This window comes from Otolemur garnettii, unplaced genomic scaffold (genome assembly GCF_000181295.1).
Source record: "Otolemur garnettii isolate 467f Iridium unplaced genomic scaffold, OtoGar3 scaffold00060, whole genome shotgun sequence".
In the NCBI taxonomy this organism is placed as follows: Eukaryota; Metazoa; Chordata; class Mammalia; order Primates; family Galagidae; genus Otolemur; species Otolemur garnettii.
The window spans coordinates 6,482,913-6,505,975 of NW_003852455.1; the positions used below are offsets into that span (position 1 = coordinate 6,482,913).

Here is a 23,063-nt window from a genome sequence, read left to right on the forward strand (position 1 = left end):
TTTTTGTCCATCAGTCCCTGCCACCTAAGTCTCTTCTGAGTTTTCAATGTTCACTGTACCACTGTATGACTATGTAGAGCCATCGTTTATCTCCCACTTATAAGTAGGAAAATGTGGTATTTGTTTTTCTATTCCTGAAACACTTCTCTTAGGGTAATGTTCTCCAGTTCCTTCCATGCCAATGCAAAATACATCATTTCATTCCTTTTCATGGCTGAGTAGTACTCCACAGTATGTACACATAACATTTCTTTGTCCAGGCCTCAGCTGATGGGCACTAAGTTTACTTCTACAGCTTTGTAACTATGACTTGGACTTTGATAAACATTTGGGTGCAAGCATCTTTTTGTAAAATGATTTGTAGTGCTTTGGGTAGATACTTAACAGTGAGACTGCTGGATCTGATGGCAGGTCTACTTTTAGTTCCTTGAGCTACTGTTTTCCACAGAGGTGGTATAGTTTACACTTACCCCAACAGGGTACGTGTGTTCCTTTTTCACCACATCTGCCAACATCTATTGTTTCAGACTTTTTAACAATGGCCCCTCTGGTAGGGGTAAGGTGGAATTTCACTGTTTTTTCTTTCTTTTTTTTTTTTTCTCATTATGATTTTAATTTGCATTTTCCTGATGATTAGTGCTGCTGAGGATGTTTTCATATTCTTTTTGGCTGGTAGCTTATCTTATTTTGAAAAATAAAATCTGCTCATGTCGTCTTTCCACAGAATCATTCCATGAGTGATCTCCATCTTTTCCCCACTGGTTTAAAGTGGAAGTTAGAACCAATCTCTATGTTTATTTGAGTCTATTTCTGAAATCCCTATTCTGTTACACTTATCCTATGGTTCATATATGTCAGTACCAATATCTGTTTAGCACCACAGTGTAAGATGCCTTCATATACAATAGTTTAGTGCAGCTTCTTTGTTTTTTTTTTCTCAGAATTTCCCTAGATATTTTTACACTTTTTTTTTTTTTGGTCAGTAGTTTTGTTGCCGTTGTTTTGTTAAAATGAACATCAAATATACCCTATTTCAAAGAAAAGAGTCATCACTATGGGACAGGGGAAGCTTTAGGCCAGTCTTGGAACTGAAAATGATGTGTAAAGGGGGAAAAACAAAGGGAAGAAAACTTACTGTAGAAATGTCCCAAATATGAGATAGTATTAAAAACCCTGACGTGGGAAGATGCACGCACTTGGATGTTCAACGTTATTTAAGCAGCCAGCTGGCTTTTCAGGTCAGCATTTATAGCCTGTACTTTTAAGGGCCTTGACAAACAGTACCAAGGTTCTGACCTTAAACTTAAATTCCTTGGCTTGGAGTACCTGTGAGCATGCACCCAGCATTCCTGCCCCTGGCACGCACTTCACTAGTCACAAGGAGCCATCATTAATGCACGCCCTAGTGGGAAGCATAATTTGTGCAGAAGCTAAAAAGTTCTGAGAAAGAGGGAAATAAACACAGTTACCAAACTCCTATCTCTGAGCAGATCTTCCTTTAAGGATGTCCAGATCCAGACCTTTGAGTGTCACGACTGTCATCTCAACAACAGGAACCTTGTGTTTGCCTCTATTCCAGGTAACCATCTCTCTTTCTGGAAAAGATTTTCAGAGGTACTCAGAGGATTTCATGTGCTATAGATTTGTTCTTTGGTCAACTTAACTATTTCTACACTTAAATGACCTCATTTAAGAAAGTGTTCCCAGCACCTCATGACTTACACTATACTCAGAGGTCAGAGACACAGAAAGCAAAGTGCCAGCACAACAGTCCTATTTCCCTTTATTTATTTTTATTTATTTTTTTTAAATATTCTTTTTTTTTTTTTTTTTTTTTTTGGCCGGGGCTGGGTTTGAACCCACCACCTCAGGCATATGGGGCTGGTGCCCTACCCTTTTGAGCCACAGGCACCACCCTATTTCCCTTTATTTTGTTCCATTGTTATTGAAATAATGTGATAAAAATTTAGTGTTTCTCTGGCTTTGAGATATTATAACTGTTTAAGGAAGATCCCCAAATACTGTTGCTATCCAGTAAGATGCTATGGCTGTGTCCATTTAAAACATGTTTACTGTTGCCGGCTACCATACTTGATACATGACAGTTTTTCGATGCTGTCTGATATAGACAGAACCATTCTGGGATTTATTTTAGTTCCTCTACTCCCACATCCCTTTCTGACTAATACCTGCAACTCTGTGTCTGTGTTACTTGAATGCAATGTATCTGCAAGATTTAGATCTGAAGTATATTAAGACTTTACTTGCCAGTTCATAATAACCCAGAAGTCTGACAGCTAATCCACTGGCAGTGAGGTGGTAATAATTTAACACTTCAGACTCCTGCTAGGGGACAACAGGCAGAGAAGACTGGGAAGGGACTGGAAAGTGACATTCTGCCTTTATTCTGTGAAGGGGGATCCCCAGTGATTTGACGGACCCACATATAAACTTTCTTTATGGACCAAGTTTGAATGTTCATTTTCCTCTCAGTTAGTATGCAAATCTATATGTAGCCCTCTACCAAGAAAGAATGCACCTTATTTTCTGTGCTTATAAATTGTTCATTACCGTGCTCTCGGATGGCCAATTCGTGGCTCCATCTGCAACTCCACAAATCTCTTTGCCCAGATAAACCCGTTGGAGTAAACACAAGGTGCTGAAGAAGACGCATTTGGGATTAAGCAGGGAGAAGATGTATCTCACACACAAGTCCCGAGTCTGTCATTTTACATTCTGTAACTCCTTACTCATACTTTTATTTGCATACTATAAATAAATACTTCAAGAGACCCAGTTTTTAGAGGTATATACTTACTATCAATGGCATTTAAAGATGTTCTCATTGTACAAAGAAGCAGTTACAGTTCAAGAGGTAAAGCAAGGCTCGGCACCTATAGCTCAACCGGCTAAGGTGCCAGCCACGTACACCTAAGGTGGCGGGTTCGAATCCCCAGCCCGGACCCGCCAAACAACAATGACGGCTGCAACCAAAAAATAGCCGGGCGTTGTGGCGGGCACCTGTGGTCCCAGCTACTTGGGAGGCAGAGGCAGGAGACTCGCTTGAGCCCAGGAGTTGGAGGTTGCTGTGAGCTGTAATGCCATGGCACTCTACCCAGGGGGACAGCTTGAGACTCTGTCTCAAAAAAAAAAAAAAAAAAAAGAGGTAAAGCAAACAAACAATACACAAACAAACAACCATGTAGAAAGGAGTATGGTGTTTCCTTGTGATTGTGGATATAAGATGTTATAACCGATGAGGCTCTACACAGAGAACTAAGCTAACTGTGTTAGAATGCTTACGATCTGGGACTTTTCCCTCTTTTTTTATAAAAGAGCAGATCTTTTTATCTGCTTTTTTATTGTGAACCCCATTAGAAATCTGAAAGAGAGTGCCATATCACTTAAATGGTCCTTAGCCTTAGAGCAGGATAAGTCTACCCATCATGAATATATTTAACACTCATTAAAACTAATTGGTTGACTTTTATTTCCAGGTGCATGCTTGGAATTTGTATTCTTCCCCTGAAAATAATATTTGTAAATAAGGAACTTGCTTCCTCTAGCTAAAATATAAAAACAAAAAACTCAAGGTACACAACGGTCTTTGGAGTAAGCAAAATCTTCCTGTAGAAAAACAAAAAAGATTTGTCCTATCCATCTGCAGTGTTTTACAGGATAGGGATCGGGTTCACAAGGTACAGCTTCTCACTGCTGAGCTTCAGAATCTACCCAGAGATTTTTTTTCCAATTAAAATTCTGTGCACAAACAATAACTCTGCTATGGAGCTTTTAATTAAAAAGGCAAACAAAATGATATAAACCCACATTGTCTCTAGGCACTGTTTATATGAAAGGATTAGACTGAGGAGATGGTTAGATTTTATTGTTCTAAACTTGTGTTTCAGTCGGTGCTCTCGGACACACCATGTGAAGAAAAAGAAATGTAAGTAAATAGCTGACAACTCCATGTTTTTATTTAGCATTTTGAAAGTTTAAATAATAAAAAAGACTCAAGTCATTTGAGAATCTTCATATGAGTTTCAAATAACCATTATAATCACATAAGAAGAAAGGGAAATCAATTTTAAATGCAGATAGCTTAATTTTTCTAAAAACAAGAAAGATAATTTTTATTATGACCTGCTTTGTTAAATAAACCAGAGGTCTAGTAGGATTCTAAGGGTTTTCACTCACTGAATTCTCTTCTCTCCATGTTTCAAGGGCACTTTAAGTTCCTGAAAGAGTCACGACATTATCTATGGCTGTGTTCAAACTCCAAGTCTGTGGTGATGACAATTTTCTGGATAAATCAGTTTCAGATATAAGCACACTAATTGAAATTGTAACCTGTGTCCTGTGTGTGTATGTATGTGTGTGTGTTTGTTTTTTGAGACAGAGTCTCACTTTCATACTAGGTAGAGAGCTGTGGCATCACAGCTCACAGCAACCTCAGACTCCTGGACTCAGTAAGATTCTATTGCCTCAGCTTCTGAATAGCTGGGACTACAGACACCTGTCACCACACCTGGCTAGTTTTTCTGTTTTTAGTAGAGACAGGGTCTCTCTCTCTTGCTCAGTCATTCTATCCACCTCAGCCTCCCAAGGTCCTAGGATTACAGGCATGAGCCAGTGCACCAGCCCGATTGTGTGTATATTTCAAAGTACTTGTGATATGGTTGTGTGAATAATTGGCTCAGTTTCCTCACTTTTTGTCCTATAGGCTTAATGGGAGATGGGGATAGATGCTTATCAGTAATGCTGCTGACTATCAGTGGTGACCCTAATGCCCTGTGAGTCAGTGCCCAGGTCAGAGAGGACCTCTGTCGAGATGGTTTCCCCAGGTTGCAGCCCCCACTGCCCGCTGGCTGCTTTCAGTTATCATTGCCTGCCGCCTTACAAGCCAGGTCTCTGGTCACTGGCCCTAGAGTAAGAGATCACTTAAGGTGGGGTGTTTTCCTGGCCCTGGAATCATTCACCTCTTTCTGGTGAAGCATCTTATGTTAGACAATCTACTTCTTAAATGTGGGCGGTTCTTCCAGCTCTAGTGTGGCTCCCATTGCCATTTTATTACCTTAATTTGGGACCTGATTATTTGGCTATGTTACGCTGTTTGTGACAGAACAGAATTGTTATTGTTCGTATTGTTACCTGATTCTGAACGGCTGGCATGTTCTTATCTTGCCTCCCCAGTTTCTGCATCTGATTCAAAATAATAGAATCAGGAAATGCATAATTGGAATGATCTTAAATACTGAATCCCTCTAATCAACATGACTGGAAAATACGATATTCAGGAACTTTTTATGCTGACTTTAGAGCCACCAAGGCTACTGATCTTGTCCAGTGAAGAAACTGAGACCTAGAGAGAGTAAATTAATAGCAGAAATGCAAACGGCACTTACCTGGAACCTTTTGCAGCTGCAGCATTTTGCATCTAAATGTCCATAATGTTCATCGTTCTTTGAAACCATTGCTTCTTGGAGTAAAAACAAGAAACCACCACAAATAACATGCAAATTAGCAGAAATAAAGACAGAGAAGGCAAGAGAGTGACTGGGATGTACAAAAGCAGTACAACCTAAGTAAACGTGTTAAAGACTCTGGACGCGGTATCTGGAATCGTTTGCTACCATAGGACAGCGTTCCTGGCATGAGTCTCCAATGAAAGCCATGCTATTTTCTGAGAAAATAAAAAGCCCCTCCTCAAACAAAATCCTTTTTATCTATGTTCCTTCAAAAAATTTTCAGTTTAGAATCACTTCTTTGATCTGAGGTATTACCCTCTACGGAAATGTGCTACCCAGCCAAAGGGCATATTCCTCTTTACCGGAACTGCCACAAGAGAGTAACAAAAACACAGTAGATCCAAGAGGTGGTCTCCCCCAAGCATCTTTTAGAAATGACAAAGATAAGGGTGGTGCCTGTGGCAGGGAGGTGGCAGGGTTCAGACCCAGCCCTGGCCAAAAACTGCAAAAAAAAAAGAAAAGAAAAGAAAAAAAAAGAAATGACAGAGATAAGAGGACAGCAACTTGCCCAAAGCTCACATGCAAAACAGACACAGAAAAAGAGGGACTTGAATTTGAGGTTATAAGAAGGTTATAGAAAAGAAACACCTGAAAAATGAATTGCCTCGGTGGAGACTGAGGTGGGGGAGTCCCTGATTAGCCGCAAACAAAAATATTTTTATTTATCAACTTTTGGGTACTAAGAAATTGTCAAAATAATTTGCATATATTCTCTATTTTTTTAAATAATTGATCTATTGTTCTTGTTTAAATTTGTTTTTAAACACTAGACCAGGTGTCCTCAAACTACGGCCCACGGGCCACATGCAGCCCACCTAGGACATTTATCCAGCCCGCCAGGTGTTTTTGCCACTGCTGCCTGTCCTGCTTAGCAGCTGACTCATCCCAGGGGCCCTCAGTCCGGCCTGCCAACAGTCGGAGGGACAGTGAACTGGCCCCCTGTTTAAAAAGTTTGTGGACCCCTGCCTAGACCATGTTTTCTGAACTAACCAACTCATTTTTATAGTGGCATTTTTAGTATGAAAAATTCATTGCTTTGTTGTCTTTCTAGAAAGTCTGAATATTGTAGATAGATTTTGGTATAAAATAAAACATAAAAGATTACACCTGTCCACTCCTGTCTCCATAAATAACCAAGTACACTGATGTGCATGTATATATATAAATACATTTATTTATAAAACATAAATATGATTATACATATAAAGGATTCTATAAATTAATTACATTAATAGACTCCCTAATGCATATTACTTGGGTTGGTGAAGTTAAATGTTTTCCATGCAAATTGAGAGACAGATTCAAATAACTGAGGGATATGTAATCAACTCATTCTTCTAGATACTGAAGAATTTACCAACAGAGTCTGTCTAGTATGATTTGAGACTCATTCCTCCCTCAAATTATTGTAGCTGAATTGCACTTTGGCCTATGTTGAGTAATGATTTTATAAAAGAAACAAATCCATGAAATCTTTTACTGCATTCATTCTGAGACGTTATGGAAAGCGTTGCTCCTACTGTTAACAGCTTTCTCTTTATGAGGCCTCATAATTTGAATTTTTCTCTGGTTTCTATACCAGGAATTGTCATACATCTGATGAGTAACGTTCTTTGTTTTTAACTTTAGAGAGGCTATATAACCTATTCTCTTTCTCTCTCTCTCATCCTGCTAAATGCTAGAAAGCTTACGCCAGATCTGGAGTCAGTTCTGATTTTATATATGAGATTTACTACATTTGTTTACCACCTGACCTCACTCTTGGCCTATTCCATTTGTCTGATATTCTCCATGCTCTCGTTTCTAAATTTCATTTGTGTGTTTGTTGTTAAAGCATTTTGGCACACAGGCTATTGCGATCGTTCGGGCAATGTTCCAACAGCACTCTGAGGCTAGAGCTGGCTTCTGCTAGTCCCGTTTGTAGTTTTGCACGGGGCTAAGAGACATGGACTCTACAGCCAAATCATTTAAATTTGCCTCTGCCACTTCAAACTGTGTTTTCTTGGACAACTTACTTAACCTCTCTCTGACTGAGTTTTCTCAATTTTAAAAGGAGGATTACAATATTCTTATCCTACCGGATGCTTGCCAGTTTGAGTGTGATTTATTTCACAGGAAGTTCCCCACTGGTTTAGCTGAGTGCCTGGTCTAGGACACACGAGGTTATTATAACAGCAAAGTCTATGGGGCTAGTCTGTGGATTTCTTCTTCAATTTATTAAATTAATGATTTAAGCACTAATGTTAGACCCACAGATTATCAGCACTGAGAACAATGATAAAGATCAACAGAGCAGGCATCACTCTACAGCAACCAGGTAAAAAGGAGATAGTAGCCCTCTGGTAGGGACAGAAATTGTCTTCTTCAATAAGTACTTCCAGAGAATTATTATTATTCCAAATGTCTTCCTTGAACATTACAGTTAGCTCTCAATTCTCAATTAGACCAATCCCTAAGTAGTAACATCATTGTCAAAATTATAACTTTTCCTATACCGATGATCTATCTTCCATATACGATTTGAGTAATTAGAATACTGTTGCTTTTTTTTTTTTTTTTTTTTTTTTTGAGAACTCAAAGTATCTCTGTTAAAGAACATATTTAAGAAAGTTTGGAAATAATTGTTGGAGAGGAAGGAAAGCATGTGAACTCAGAAGACCTACAGGTTAAGTTCCCCAACCAGAGACCTGTCCAATTTCTCCACCTGGGGTCTAAATTGTACAATGAATAAAATCTTAAGGGTGAAATCAACAGTTCCAAAGGTGCAAGCACTTCGGAAATCGCATGGGAACTGCTTCCTGGTCACTTTGTACTGCTGATCAGAACCTCCACCAGAGGGTGCACAGAACCAGAATGAGAGAGTGGAGTCAAGTCAGTCTGGGTTGGCACTGGAAAACTATTGGTGGCTCAAAAATTAGAATTAAAAATGAAGAGAGGTAGTTAACATTTAGAACTGACTTTAATGATAAGAATATGGGTTATTTTAACATGGAAATAAAGAGAAACAGGAGAAGTTCCCAGACAGAAAGTTAGATGTCAAGAATCAAAAGCAAAAACTGTCTGCCCTTTAATTGGGCCAGGACATGGATTTTCCTAGATCCATCTCTGAGTGGAATATTATATTTTTAGTATTTTTATATTTTGCATATAATATGTTAGTTTTTTCTCACTACAAAGTATTCATGCACATCATAACAATTTAAACAATATAAAAATATTAAAATGATGATGTACTTTATAATATGTCTTTATTAGAAGTAAGCACTGTTAGTAGTTTGGCATATATTTATATTTAACTAGTAGTTATTTTGGTTAAATGATTGTATTTGTGTAAAAGAGTATTTACAAAGTAGGACTGAGTACTTTCTACTATTTTACTCAATGAGACTCTTAGTTATTGACATAAGTCTACATTCTCTTTGATGACTAGTGTTCCTTTGTCAGTCTGTGCCATTAATTATTTTTTAAATTTTTATTGATGGTCACTTGTCTTAAAACGCTTGTTAAAGTCATAACTCAGTTGCCATTTTCCCCTAGGCATTTGCATCTGTGAACTTTAGTAAACCTTGTACGTGTTCAAAAACAAGCAAACAAAAAACAAAAAAACTGAAGCAGAAAATTTATATATATAGAAGGGGATGAAATAATCCATATTCTGGGGGATTTTTTTTAAATGTTTGGGGTAAAAATTTTAAGATGACACTTCATGTATGGTAAAAAGCCATTTCTGACTAGTATGATGACAGCATGAAACACTGCCTCCTGGAGGATGCTGGAAGCAATACATATGCTGGCATTTATGAATGCTTTCAAGTTGAAAAGGACTGAGGTTTTTTTTAACAACGGCCAAAGAAGGCATAAGTATAGCTCTATCTCAGAAGCATATTGGACAGTGATGGGCAAGTTTCCACTGTGAGGTTCAGAATATCTTGACAGGAGCCACATATTGAGGTATTCAAAAGGTCCATCAGCAAACAAACATTCAGGCCATCATGTCTGGCCCAGTGAGGGACTCCGTCATGAATAACATGTTTCTCTACACCTGCAGAGTCAAAATCACACAATGCACTTCATTTATGTGTAGCCTTTTAAAAGTTATCTCAGGAATGATTGAGTTGCACCTAGATAATAAATTATTGGACCCTCCTGACTGAAGGGATCAACTTCTAACTCCTCGGTAAATGGTACTTGGGGCCATATTCATTCACTTTCCTACTGACCTGACTTTTTTCCTCACCAATGACTGCCATTCTCTATCAAGATATTAAAGCTTTACAGATATTATAAACTTTCTCTAGAGAATTTGGATTTTCAAGAACTTTAGGTCTATAGAGTAAAGGATGGATACATTGATTATCTGTCTAATACCTAATACCTACAGCAGGTTGTCCTGAAGAGTTAGTCACACTGCCTTCTCAATACACATGAGTATTTGCAACTCTAGAACCAAGCCTACTTTAGTGCAATTATCTGTGTACACGTCTTATAGCATCACATTTATCTGTATCCTCACTGAGCCTAGGCTAAACATCTGCATAATTGTGGGAGGAGAGTTGGGATGATAATAAGTAGATGATTATTCTGGGAACACATGTGTGGTCCGTATAAATTTCATAGTCCGAAGAAATAGGCTTTTGTCCATCTAGAGCTCCAACACTAACTGATCTTCCCTTATCACTAGGTGTGTAAATTATAAAGGTCAACACCCTAATGGTTGGTATATCTGGTAAGGATATCTTCGATTTGTTTTATAAGATGTTGGGTGGTATAGACACACATTTTTCCTACATAATTGGAGGTAGAACAAGAAATCATATGGCTTAAGACAAGTTTAGGCTTTATGCAAATCAATTATCTATAGAAACACTGCTTTTAGGTCATTGGCCAGTGTTTACTTAAACACCAGTTGTGACAGAGAACTCACTATTTTGAAGAGTAAGAGTTTATTCTGGAGTTGAAATTTTTTTCATGGTAAAATGCTTGTTCTTTCTCATGAAATCTCCCTGAATGACTCCTGCACTGACTTTAGTTCTGGCCTTAAAAGCCATTCAAAATAAGACTGCTACCTGTTTGATGAGGTAGTCTTCCAGAAATTTTAAGGCAGTTACTATAATCTTGTAAATCTTGAGATTCGTATTTTACAAAGCATCCCTTCTCTCAGTTAGATGGTTAGCACCTCAAAGGCAGAGTCCCTGCCTGGTCTACCTTTGAGTCTCTAACCCCAGTACCTAAAATATGTTCGGTTGCTTAACTACCAATGAAATGAATGGATGGATGGTTAAATGAAAAAAACAATGGATGAAAAATTAAGGAACCAAGGCACAAATTTTCAGAATTACCCTCCAATTTCCAAGGAGAAAATGCTTATGACCGTCTAGACTAGATCAGCGCTCCGAAAGGAAGAGGGTGTTGGAGCTTGGGTGGGAATGTCGGAGCAGTGGCGGTGGGAGCAGGAGGGACTCGCTTGAGGAATTAGGGCTGCCTTGCGCTGAGGCCTTGCCACCTTTGCGGAGGGTAACAGAAGCTCGGAGCTTCCCTGACGCTCTGCCTCACCCTTCTGGCTGTGCTCTTGGCCGTAGGCCCCTCCTGCTGGTTTGCTCGGCCGCCCTGCTCTGCGGACTCGCGCTCTTCTGCCTGCAGTGCTGTCTGAAGCCGGCCCGGGGTGACTCCCGGAGACGCACCGTGGCCGTTTTTGCTGTTGCAGACGCGGACCCCATTTATGGTGAGTCCTCTGCACACTTCTAGATTTCTCTTTGAAGCTTTGTGGTTTTGTGGTGAGCTAAAAAACCATTCTCTGAAAAGCGGATTTGTGAACTTAGACCAAAACGTGGCTTGCTGGAGACTCAAAGGCGGAGAGAGATGAGGGAGGAAGCTTCAGGAAAAATGGGGGATTCCAGAAGAAAGAAAAGGTATCTTGGAGCATTGACTCACAGTTGAGGGCGGGGACAGAAACTAAATATCTGGCTCAGCCAACAAGCTGAAGAACAGGCGCAGGCGAGGCTGGACACTCCGAGGGAGGGTGGGGTTAAGGTTCAGGAAAGCCCCTCCGAGCTTTTGATGTCAGTCTGTCCTATTTCCATTTATACTCTCATTTGATAAACTTCCTTTGTCTTATTTAACTCATCAAAAGTAAGATGGAACCACACTATCTAGATTGGCCAGAACGGAGCAGGAGACCCTGAGTCTTCACGCCCTTTCACTCCAGACGCGCCGGTGGACCTGGCTTGGCTGCTTTCCAACCGGCTGCCCAAATCATGCCCTCCACGCCCCGTCATTTTCTAGTTTGCATAAGGAGGCGAGGAATGGAGGAAGTGACAGCCTTAGATGCAAGTGGGAAAAAAATGATCATTTACTGAATTCTTAGAGGTCATAGCTATTTCTTCTTATGAGCCTGGACTTAAAGGTACAGTCTTACACACTACGGTGGCCTAAAAGTGCTCAGTAGAAATTAACAATTGCCCTTCGGAAACTTAGGATAGCACGAGATTTTCAATAGACAGAGTAAGGCGTGCCCTGGGAAAAACTAATAGCTAGGTAAAAAGTGGGGTGAAAATAAATTAAAATGTTAGTGCCCTAAGATTTAGTGGTAATTCCCCACTTTTTTTCTTCAAAGTTCATTACATAGCAAGAATGACACATTATAAATTTGGGAAATGGTTATTTTGGGAAAGATAATTAATGTTTCCAATGACAATAGTTCTTTCTCTTAAAAATCAAAGGCACTTTCCACAGAGTACAGATGGAAGTAAGGTCGTTGATTTTCTAACAAAACACAGTAGTGATAGGTGACAACATGGTGGCCTTGGTCTAGTCTCCTTTGTTTAACTAGAGGTATTTAATAAACAAATGCAAATATCCTTCTGCTAACTGAACTTGAGTTTTTAAAGAGGAAAAGTGCAGCCTGGTTTCAGCCCTTTTCTCACTTTGACGAGTACCATTTGCTAAGCTTTCTTGAATCTTAAAGAATTCTGTTTTTCACTTTAAGTATATTAAAGGCTAATTAGCATACTGTTGTAACTTTTTAAGCAGTTTATGTGCCAACAGCTATATCCTCATTTATCTATGTCTTGGCATTTCCTGCAGCAGCTTATTTACGTGCTCTTGAACTTGCCTGAACAAGTGGAAGAAAAGGGGTCAAGGCAGATACACTATTTCAATAATCTGCAGGTCAGAGCAATAAGTGGGGGGGGGGCATTAGAATCACATCCTCTATATTGTTATGAAATCACTATGAACAGAAAGTAAAAACAACTTTGGAAGATTTTTCTTTTCTAAGTATGGCCCCAAATTGATTTCACCCATCAATGTTTAGTTCAAGTCTATTCAGACATTGCCTCCAATTCCTAAAAATCAACTTGGGAAAGTGGCTGTTACTTCTCTTAGAGGATGTTATCTAGTTCTTTGACCCTGCTGGGGAAATATATATATAAAGATGTTTGCTTCAAGTCAATGAATAGACTTCAAACACTCTAGAATTCCACGTAGGGATCCAGTGAAAACTTGAGCTAAGTGCCCAGCCCTCTCATCCCTGAAAACTAGTCCAGCCTCATATTTTGAATATGGACATTTACTAGAGTGGCTTCTCAATGTTAAGTCTTGCACTCCAGAATCTTCTTCCAATCCATCTTCATTCTATCCTTTCCACCAAACCACTGGTATAAATTCAGGATCTTAATTTGCTTAAGAAGCACATAAACTCCCTTCGTTCTTGACTTGGGTTACATAGCGTTTCCTGTTGATTCCCATCTTGGAGGCCACAGGCCCAGTGGCCTTTTCCCATCTATCTTTCCTCGTGTCTATATCGGGTTGAGTGTTAGGTTATCCTGCCCACTGCTCAGGTGCTATCCCGTCCCAGGGATACTCAGGGGAGCTGTACCATTGGTGAATAGTCATTTATACAATCTTTGATGTGATTGCTGTTCCCAAAGTGGTGGGGTTTTTGGCATTCCTGTTTCTCCTCTTCGAAACAAAATGCCAGGGAGCAAATAAGAGAGTGATGCAGACTCTAGTGACTTTCTAAGTAGCAATTCATGGAAAAAAATTCCAGACAGTCAGTATTTTAAGGCATTTTGAAACCTGGACGCACACTGAATTTACTTTCCCTGCTGGATCTTGCTTATACCGTCTCTTCTCCAAACAAGTGATTCTTCCTACATCACATTCCTAAGAGGAAGAGCTGCTCTGCAAAATGGAAGTTAGAGAACCACTGACTTTTGTGGCTACGAGGGAAGGTTAAGTGTCAAACCCACATCATCTCCTTCCGCAGCCCCCACAAAGCACATGCTCACAGCCTGAGGTTGAGTCCAGCTGCTGAGGGATTCACGTGCTCACGCGAAGGTAATGGGACTGTTTTTCTGAGTATTCCTCACAGTATATGTTCAAGAAAGGGAAAGAAAAATGAGAAGTTTCTTGAATGACACTGGTGACATATTAGAATATGAAATAGGGTTTCTGGACTCCCTGTGGCCCTTTGAACACAAAGGGGAAGACAGTATACCCCTCCTCTGAATATGGAATATAAGAAATGGGTCACTTAAAACATTTTAATGGACAGGCTATATTTGATATGTTAACCTGGGCTTCTTCCCAGAACTTCATCTTTTACTCTTTCAAGACTCATTTCACTTTATTATCACTATTTGTTGAATATATTAGTTAAAATAGCTCTGTTCCTCTGACCTGGGGGCCAGAGGTTTCACTCTTGGTCCCTCAGAAGCTGCCCTCCACTGAGAAAAGCCAAGAGAAATATTTCGGCTGAATATAAGAATCTGGCATTGACTCCACTATTCTAATGTTTAAACATATAAAATGGGAATTTTTTACCAATTGTGATTACTGATAATGTCACATGCCAAGTATCTTGATTAGATATATTAAAGAGAAAAAAGAAAATGCTTGGCTTAGGATTTTATAAAACATGTCATCAACCGTTTGTCCGATTCATGGCAGGCTAATATCTTCTTCCACTCTTAGGATTGTCTGGATGCTCTTGTTGTTGCACACTTAGCTGTTCAGAAGCTTTTTAGTTTGATCATGACCCATTCCCTTCTTTTTGGTGTTGCTGCAATTGCCAAGAGGGTCTTCCACATAAAATCTTTTTTTCAGGTCATTGTTGTTAAAGAGTTTTTGCCATCCTTTATTTTAAAACTTTGACCATTTTGTGTCTTAAATTTAAATATTTTCTCCAGTGAAAGTCAATTTTTATAAGTGGCTAGATGTGCAGATCCAGCTTCAGTCTTCTGCATTGGCTAACGTGTTCTCCTAGCACCATTTAATAAATAGGGATTCTCCTCCCTAGTGTATGCTTTTGTTTGGTTTATCAAAGATCAGGTAGCGATATGTGGCTGGGTCCAGCTGTAGGTTGTCTTTTCTATTCCATAGATCTATATCTCCATTTTTGTGCCAATACCACGCTGTTTCAATCATTGTAGATTTCCAGTATAACCTGAAGTCTGGTAACGTGATGCCTCCAGATTTGTTTTTATCTCTTAGAATTGCCTTGGCTATTTGAGGTTTTTTTTCTGGTTCCATTTGAAATGAAGTGCTATTTTTTCAGGTTCTTCAATGCATTCGTATTTTGATGGGATTGCATTAAATCTATAGATCACTTTGGGTAGAATGGACATGTTAACAGTGTGGATTCTTCCAAGACATGAGAAAAATTGACAATTGCCATGTTGCGAAATTAGTCCAAGTTCCCTTCAACTCATGAATAGATTAATAAACTGTGGTATATGTATAGCATGGAATACTATATGGCCATAAAAGTTGGAGATTTTGCATCTTTTGCATTTGCCTAGATGGAGTTGAAGAACATTCTTCATAGTAAAGTTATCACAAGAATGGAAGAGCAAGTATCAAATGCACTCAGTACTAATTTGAAACCAATATATAAACAACTACACCTGAATGTGAGAGCAAAAATACAATTAAATTCAACTGGAGGAGGGAGGAGAGAGGGGAGAAAAGGCAGAAGGGAGGAGGGAGAGGTAAGTTCTCACCTAATGGGCATAATGTAAGGGTATACAGCATACCCCCTGGGTGAAGGCCTCAACTACAACTTGGACTTTACCTAACAAATGCAAACAATGTAACCTAATCATTTGTACCCTCATATTAATCTGATAAATAAATGAATAAATCAAAGATGTTTAATGAAAGCATTGCCAATCTCAATTTCTGATGAGATGTCCTACTGGGGAAAATCTGGCATATTGACAAATCCCCAGGCCTGGGGCCAATGATCATGACCTTTCAGGGTACTCTACTGATTCTGTGCCCAGATAGCTGGTTTTCTTACCCCTCATAGGATATATGCCCCTGAATGGTCGATCCTGGATTCAAGGACCCCTCTGGAGTTGTTGCATCAATGAAAGGGACTCTGACACCTACTTTGTGTAACTATGAACTTCTATGTCCATAACATGTTATGGTGGTGCCCTTTACACTCCAGAAATGAAGGTCCCTCTGATACCCCTTATTATAGGCTGACTTGTGTCCCACCCAAATTCCTATATCCAAGTCCTATTCCTTACTATATCAAAATATGACTATATTTAAAGTTAAGGCCTTTATACAGCTAATCAAGTCACAATGAAGTAATTGGGGGAGACTTTATCCAGCATGGCCAGTATCCTTAGAAGAAGAGGAGGTTGTACACAGACAGGCAGAGAGAAGGCTTCATGACCACACAGGGAAAAGAGGCCATCTGAAGCCAAGGGTGAGGCCTCATGTGGAGCCAAGCCTGCAGACACCTGGATCTTGGACATTTCGCTATAGAAATGTGAGACAATAAATTTATGTTGTTTTAGCCAGCCAGTCTGTGGCACATTTTATGACAGCCCTAGCAAACTAATGCATTTTCCATTGGGGAGCCAGAAGCCAGGAGAAGAAGAAAGTGTTATCAGGGAAAGAAGAGAAGGAGGGAGAAAAGAAGAAAGTCAAGAAAGGAGAGAAGGAGGAAGATGAGGAGCAAGAAAAGGACCAAGAACAGAAAAAACTTGTAGATATTATAAGGACTCATTTTTTTGTTTGTTTGTTTGGTTGGTTTGGTTTTATTTTCAGGTTAATATGAGGATACAAATGTTTCATTAGATTGTTTTCATTTCTAAGGTGAAGTTCAAGTTGTAGTTGAGCCCTTCCCCCAGCAGGGGAGCTGGACACCCTCACATTGTGCACAGCAGGTGAGAACCCGCCCGTCACCCTCCCTCCTCCTCTCTCCCCTCTTGCTTCTGCCCTCTCTCCCTCATTGGAGGGGGTTTCTTGTGGTTTTCTTTCTCCTGGGTGTGTAGTTGTTAACATACTGGTTTTATATCAGGAATGAGTACATCGGATACTTTTTTTTCCATTCTTGATACACTTTACTAAGAATGTTCTTCAACTCCATCCAGGTAACTACAAAAGATGTAAAGTCTCCATCATTTTACGGCTGAATAGTACTCCATGGTGGACATATGCCACAGTTTGTTAATCCATTCATGGCTGATGGGCACTTGTATGGCGTCTACATCTTGGTGATTGTGAATTGAGCAGCAATGAACATTCTGGTGCAAATGAAGGGTTAAATTTAAGTGTATGTATCTTATATAGAACTTAAAGTCATTCTATTTATTTACTTAGCTTCAGGCCTACCTCCTTTTCCTGGACTCAGCTCCAGAGTTGCCTCATCTTATTTTTTCCTTATTATTCTTTCTGAACTCCCTTGATGAATGGCTATGGTTCTCCCTTCCCATTCCTGCTACAACCCCCAATAGTGTCCATTCTCTGCCCTATAATTCTTGAATGAGATCATCCACGATGCAGTTTCTTAGAACAACAACCATGAGAAACTAGGAATTCTACCATTATCATTTTTTTAGCACTTGTGTTAAAGGTAAAAATGATTTTTTTTGGTCAATGTTTTCTCACTTCACACAGAAGATTTGTAACACATTTCCCCCTTCTCCTCCAAATATCAAAAGGAAAAATGAGAACACACAGCGTGTCATAGAAAACTATTTCATTTAAAGAAATGTGTGCAAATTTTTAGTAAAGAGTAGAAAAAAAGAAAAATTGTTAATATTCTTATTTAATGATCTATCTCCTGAATCTCTATTATTTGTTAGCATTGCTCTCTACTTTTTCAAATCAAGGACTGTAACTATGACAGGGTGAAATACGTAGAAATTAAAAATGATTTAAGAGAGAAAATAAAGGGAAAGGATTTTGTTTCTTAGGTTGTTTTGATTTTTTAATTTGCATTTGAAATGTAGGTAATGTCAAAGGAATTTTAAAGTTTATTAAAAACTAAATGTTATTTTCATTTTAATTCCCTAAAAATAAGAACAAAAGTAAGGTTTTGTTAAAAATAAGATGGTGAAGCCCATATTAATGGTGAAGTAAGACATTCAAAGATAAGAAAGGGAAAGAAGTTTGGGTTTTGGGTGGCAAGAGAATGACAAGTGAGGACTGAGGCAGAAAAACAAACTAATGTGTGTTAGACTAGAGAAACTGAAAGCTTAAGAGAAGGGCCTCCACCAACCATTGTCCATGTTTATAATAAAAAATAATAAATTACTGTAACATTAGGGTCCCTTTGCCTTTATCACATCCATATGCCTTTGTGGATTGAAGGTGGGTCCCCTCAGCCCTGACAAGGTTCCTTAACAATGCCCAGGTGTTTCTTGAGGAGACAGCATAAAGGACGGCCTGAGGAGACAGCCTTCCTGGGGACATCTTCTTGGCTTAGATTCTATTTGGGGCTAATTGCCGGGTAACACTGCCCTTAACTGTACAATCTCACACACATTCTGCAATTTCAAAGATAATCTTCCCTTTTTCTTATTTCAGGGAAAATAGAAATACCAGTTGTCCAGCAGTGATTAAGTGTAAGTGCTCTGAGCTGGAAGGAAAAGGAGAACTGGAGGGGGGAGAACAAGAAGCAGGGCTTTCCACGCTCTGCTCCTTCTCCCTGTGTCTCCCAGGGTTCTATATTTATACTAGGATCCTTTAGAAATGTCATCTGCCCATGTTTTATATCTGTGACATACTGTAGGTAATAAAAGTGGGAGTGTTTCATTCACAGACCTTCATGGAAGGAGGTGTGGCAGGTCATGTTCATTAAGCATTCACTGTGAGCCATGACCTTGTTAACTCTTGATGCCTTTCACCCCATTCATTCTTCCCCACAAGTATATGAAGGATTCACTGTCATTCTCAACACGTCACAGAGGAGGACATGAAGACACATGTGGATTAAGGAACAAAGTTGCTAGATAGTGATACTCTGACTCAAATTCAGCTCTTTCCCATAAGAGAAAAAGGGGGAGATAAAGAAGAAAGAGAAAAGAAAACAGTGGAAAGCGCTTGTCTAGTCTATTTGAGTGATTCTTAATAATGTAGGAAATATGAACTTTCACTATAAAACTCAATGGTGAGTATACGGATTCTATAAAATTAAACAATAAACTCTGACATCTTAGCCAGAAGTTCCAGTAAAATTATAACATTTTTCCCATTATTTTCAACTGAGCAGCTTCTTAATTTGTTAACAGATAAAATAATTCCTACTGTCCCCCAATAAATCCCTTGATATCATAGGTAAATATGCTTTGAAAAAAATTAAATTTATATATTTTTTATTTTTAAGAGCTTTCTGAACATTTTGGCTTAGTTATTTTTAACACAAGCATGGCCTGTGGTTTCCATCACAGATTTAAGAGCAATGGTCACATTGGTAAAGGAGATAACAAAACATTCCCACCACAGAGAGCGATTGTCAAGATCCTATCACCTGCAGCACAGTGTTGATGGTGGCAGCAGCACTAACAAATTGGAGATAGTACAAATAAGAGATGTTTTGAGTCAGTCTGGTTCATTGTTTCCATAGCTGTGTTAGGTTTGACTTTGTACTGGATACTCCAAAAGCAGTTCAACAAGAAAACAGCCAGCATTTAGTACAAGCGTTCTATGGAGGGAATTACTGGGGTGAGTTGTATATTTTACCAATGTCAAGTCCCACATAGTTAGTTGACATCAGCCTAAACTTAAAACCTGTAAGAAATTCTAACTATACAATATTTTTCATTTAGTAATTTGTATTATAACTATTATAATATGGATAATTATTAAATCATTTTCTAATCATTAAAATAGGATATACTGGAGGAAATATTATAAATAAAGAAAATACGTTCATATTCCTAGCATAGTACAATTCTAAATGTAATAACAATATTAATAAGAAGAGTAAACATTAAATGAGTAATTACTGTGTGGCAGGTCATGTTTTGAGCACTATATACTCCTTCAGTCTTGCTTGTTAGAGAAATACTAACATTATCCTTTTATCACATAGGAAAAAACTGAGATAAAGAAATATTATGTAATCGCCTAGGAGTAGATGGTTCAATTAATTAAACAACTACTTAAGAAAAATGCTACCCCAGGAGGTGAGACTTACATGTTAAGTATATTTCTACTCTTAACATAGGTGAATTTGTATTCTTTTTTCCTGAAAACAATAAGATAAAGACATAAGACAAATAAAAATATATAAATGTCTGAAAATTCGTAATTCTAAACTAACATTATGCACTGAAAGTTGAGTAACCTTGGGTTTCAGTGATGCAACTAATGCCTTATGTGTAATTACTCTGTAAATTCTTTTGATAATTGTGGCATGTATTTGGAATCTTCTCTATGGTATCAAAATATTTTTTGGCTTTGCAAGCCATATGGTCTACTCACCTCTGCCTTTGTTATACAAAAGCAGCCACAGACGATATGTCAATGAATGATGTGATTTTATCCTAAAATTTAATACACAAAAATATTCGAAGGGACAGATTTAGTTCAAGGGTCTATTTTTTAAAGGTGAATTTATAGTTATTACTATCGTATTGGCAAGAAGCAGTCAAAAACCATTGAAAGACAGGTAAGACCCTGTCTTTTGCAGGCATAAATGTAAAATGATGACGTTTATAAAGTGACTTTTTAATATTTCTAGTGAGACTGCATTTCTCACAACAGGATCATTAGCTGAAATGTCATTAGTCTTTAGAGAAATTCTGTTTTGTGACCTACAAAAGAAGGCATTCTTTCTGGTTTCAGTAGCTAATTGTACATTATTCTTGGTGGATTAGTCCATGATGACATAAGAAGTTCATGCAAGCACATTTTCTTACAACATACAAGTACATATATATGTTTACATGTATAACCTATAAAAGACAGATGGTTATAAAATATTACTATTTTTTGTATGACTCAAAAACAATCTTTTAAGGAAATATTAATAGAACATTTTCTAATGAGCTATTAGAATCTGTTCATGGCCTCGTAACATGAGCAGTTTGTAGAAAAATGGGCTTATTTGAATATTTAATGCCTTATACCATGCATAGTCTAGAAGTCAAGAACTTTATTTCAAAACATTTGAAAAAAATTTTAGAATGCTTTCCCTTCATCGTGTGTGCACACTTTAAATGCAGACTTTTCACCCTTTATTGTAATGTTTTTACTATTCATTATAGGGAAATAATTAATTATTTGTGTCAGTTGCAATTTGCAGGCATAAATGTAAGATGATGAAGTTTATAAGTGACTTCTTAATATTTCTAGTGGGACTGCGTTCCTCATGATGGGATCATTAGCTGAAATGTCATTACTATTTAGAGAAATTCTGTTTTGTGACCTACAAAGAAGATATTCCTTCTGCTCTCAGTTGCTAATTATACATTATTCTTGATGGATTAGTCAGTGATGACATAATCAGTTCATGCAAGCGCGTTTTCGTACAATAGTGACTAAACTTTCACTGCAGAGAGCAAGATGGCTGTCATTTTTTTCTCATGGGTATAAACAATTTTTTGTTGCTCTAGTGATCCATGAAGTGTCAGATTTTATCAGGCAGTTCATGTACTTCTGTTTCATACTCACTAGAAAGATTACAAATCTCCATCTTTCTTTTTCCAGGGACAGAAGCAGCTGTGAGTCCAACTGTTGGAATTTGCCTTCAAACCCCAAACCCTGAACTGTATCCTGTTCCATGTTTTGGCACATTGAACCCCCCACCTTCCTATGAAGAAATTATAAAAACAAGTCAATTTTAGATCTGGATCATCAATTTAAATGATCAGAAACATTAGTAATTCCAAAACATCAAGTTTAGGAATAATTATTTCATTTAGTGAAAATTCCCAGAGATCTATTATTATATTCTGAAAAAAGACAAAGAGACAAAAGGACGGGTGTTGGGAAACGCTTTTGATCATGGAGATGTTTAAACAGTGAGTCAGGGGAACTCTGGGTGTATCACAGCTGCGGTATCATTTTATTCTACATAATCAAGTTAAAGTATCTCCATTAGTACCCAGATAGGCAGTAATTAGGTGCCAGAACTAGTCTCCATCACATGTAAGATTCCATGGCAGAGCATACCACGCCATTCTTTGCCTCAATATTTCCATCTTAATCTGATGTCTCTCTACTATGGAGTCCAAACGAATTATTATAATTTAACAATTGTTCAAGCAGAGATTCAGATGTGTTTAGACCTAGAACCAGAAAGAATATTTGAATTAGGTTGATGAGAGATAGAAGGAATAAGCAAAGTTTGGAGTTGAAGAGTGAAAGATAAATGAAAAGGAAAGATTACAAGTCTCGGGTTAAGAAGTTTTATGCCTCAGCCTGAGGAAGGAGAAATGTTAGATAGAAGCTGAAGGAGATTGCTTAAGACATGGAGTGTGAGTATGGCCAATACCAGGAGAGAAAGAGGTCCCAATTTACCCTGGTGAATGTGAGCAGCAGAGCCCACAGCCTTGGTGCCTCAAGGTTTGGCATTTATTGCAACATCATAATAATAACTTTGTTATTGATGTCAGCGTTCTCATGGAAGACTCGGACTGCAGAAGTAGCAGTGAGATCTTCAAGTGGCGTTTTGTTAGCATCCATCATCCATCAGCAGTTGGGCAGGAGAAGAAATCCCCAGCAGATCCCACATGGTCTTCAGCTAAACTTTGTTGAATAAAACCGTTGACATTTCCCATTGGTTGTCAGTAAACACCTAAAGTGTAACTTGACCAAACTTATCTCCTCATCTTATTTTCCAAAATCTGTTTTATCCAAACCTTTCCCATCTCAGTTCATGGTAACTGCAACCTCCCTATTGCTCAGGCCGAAAAACTTAAAGCCATCTTTGAGTCCTCTCTTTGTGTTATTTCCTCCATACATTTTGTCAAAAATCTTGTGGACACTACCTTAAATGAAGTTTGGATTCTAAATAGTTCCTACTTATCACATGCATCTAATGACCTCTGAGCAGCTAGACTCATCTATTTGCTATGGCCTTTGCCCTCTTGCGCGTTATTTGCGACACAATAATCAGAGTAATCTTTTTGTAATAGACTACTATAGAGTAGGTTTAAGTCCACAGCAAAATTGAGAAGAAGGCACAGAGATTTCCCATATACTCCATCCCCCACACAGATATGGTCTTTCTCATTGTCGACATCCCCTGCTAGAGTGCTACTTTTGTTACCTCTGATGAGCCCACAT

General features: G+C 38.4%; 1 protein-coding gene across 1 annotated transcript; it reads left to right on the top strand.

The window, feature by feature from the left end:
* The first annotated feature begins 1,504 nt into the window (after positions 1–1,504).
* Positions 1,505–21,619, top strand: TMEM207 (transmembrane protein 207). Its single transcript, XM_003792754.1, has 5 exons — positions 1,505–1,579; positions 3,909–3,946; positions 10,210–10,254; positions 11,108–11,250; positions 21,483–21,619. The coding sequence occupies exons 1-5, from the start codon at positions 1,505–1,507 to the stop codon at positions 21,617–21,619; spliced, it is 438 nt and encodes a 145-aa protein (XP_003792802.1).
* Positions 21,620–23,063: the final 1,444 nt, after the last annotated feature.

Coding starts and splice junctions, on each gene's coding strand:
- TMEM207 (XM_003792754.1), top strand. CDS start 1,505: ATGTCCAGATCCAGACCTTTGAGTGTCACGACTGTCATCTCAACAACA. Junction 1,580..3,908: donor TGTGTTTGCCTCTATTCCAG/GTAACCATCTCT, acceptor CTTGTGTTTCAG/TCGGTGCTCTCGGACACACC. Junction 11,251..21,482: donor AGACGCGGACCCCATTTATG/GTGAGTCCTCTG, acceptor TTCTTTTTCCAG/GGACAGAAGCAGCTGTGAGT.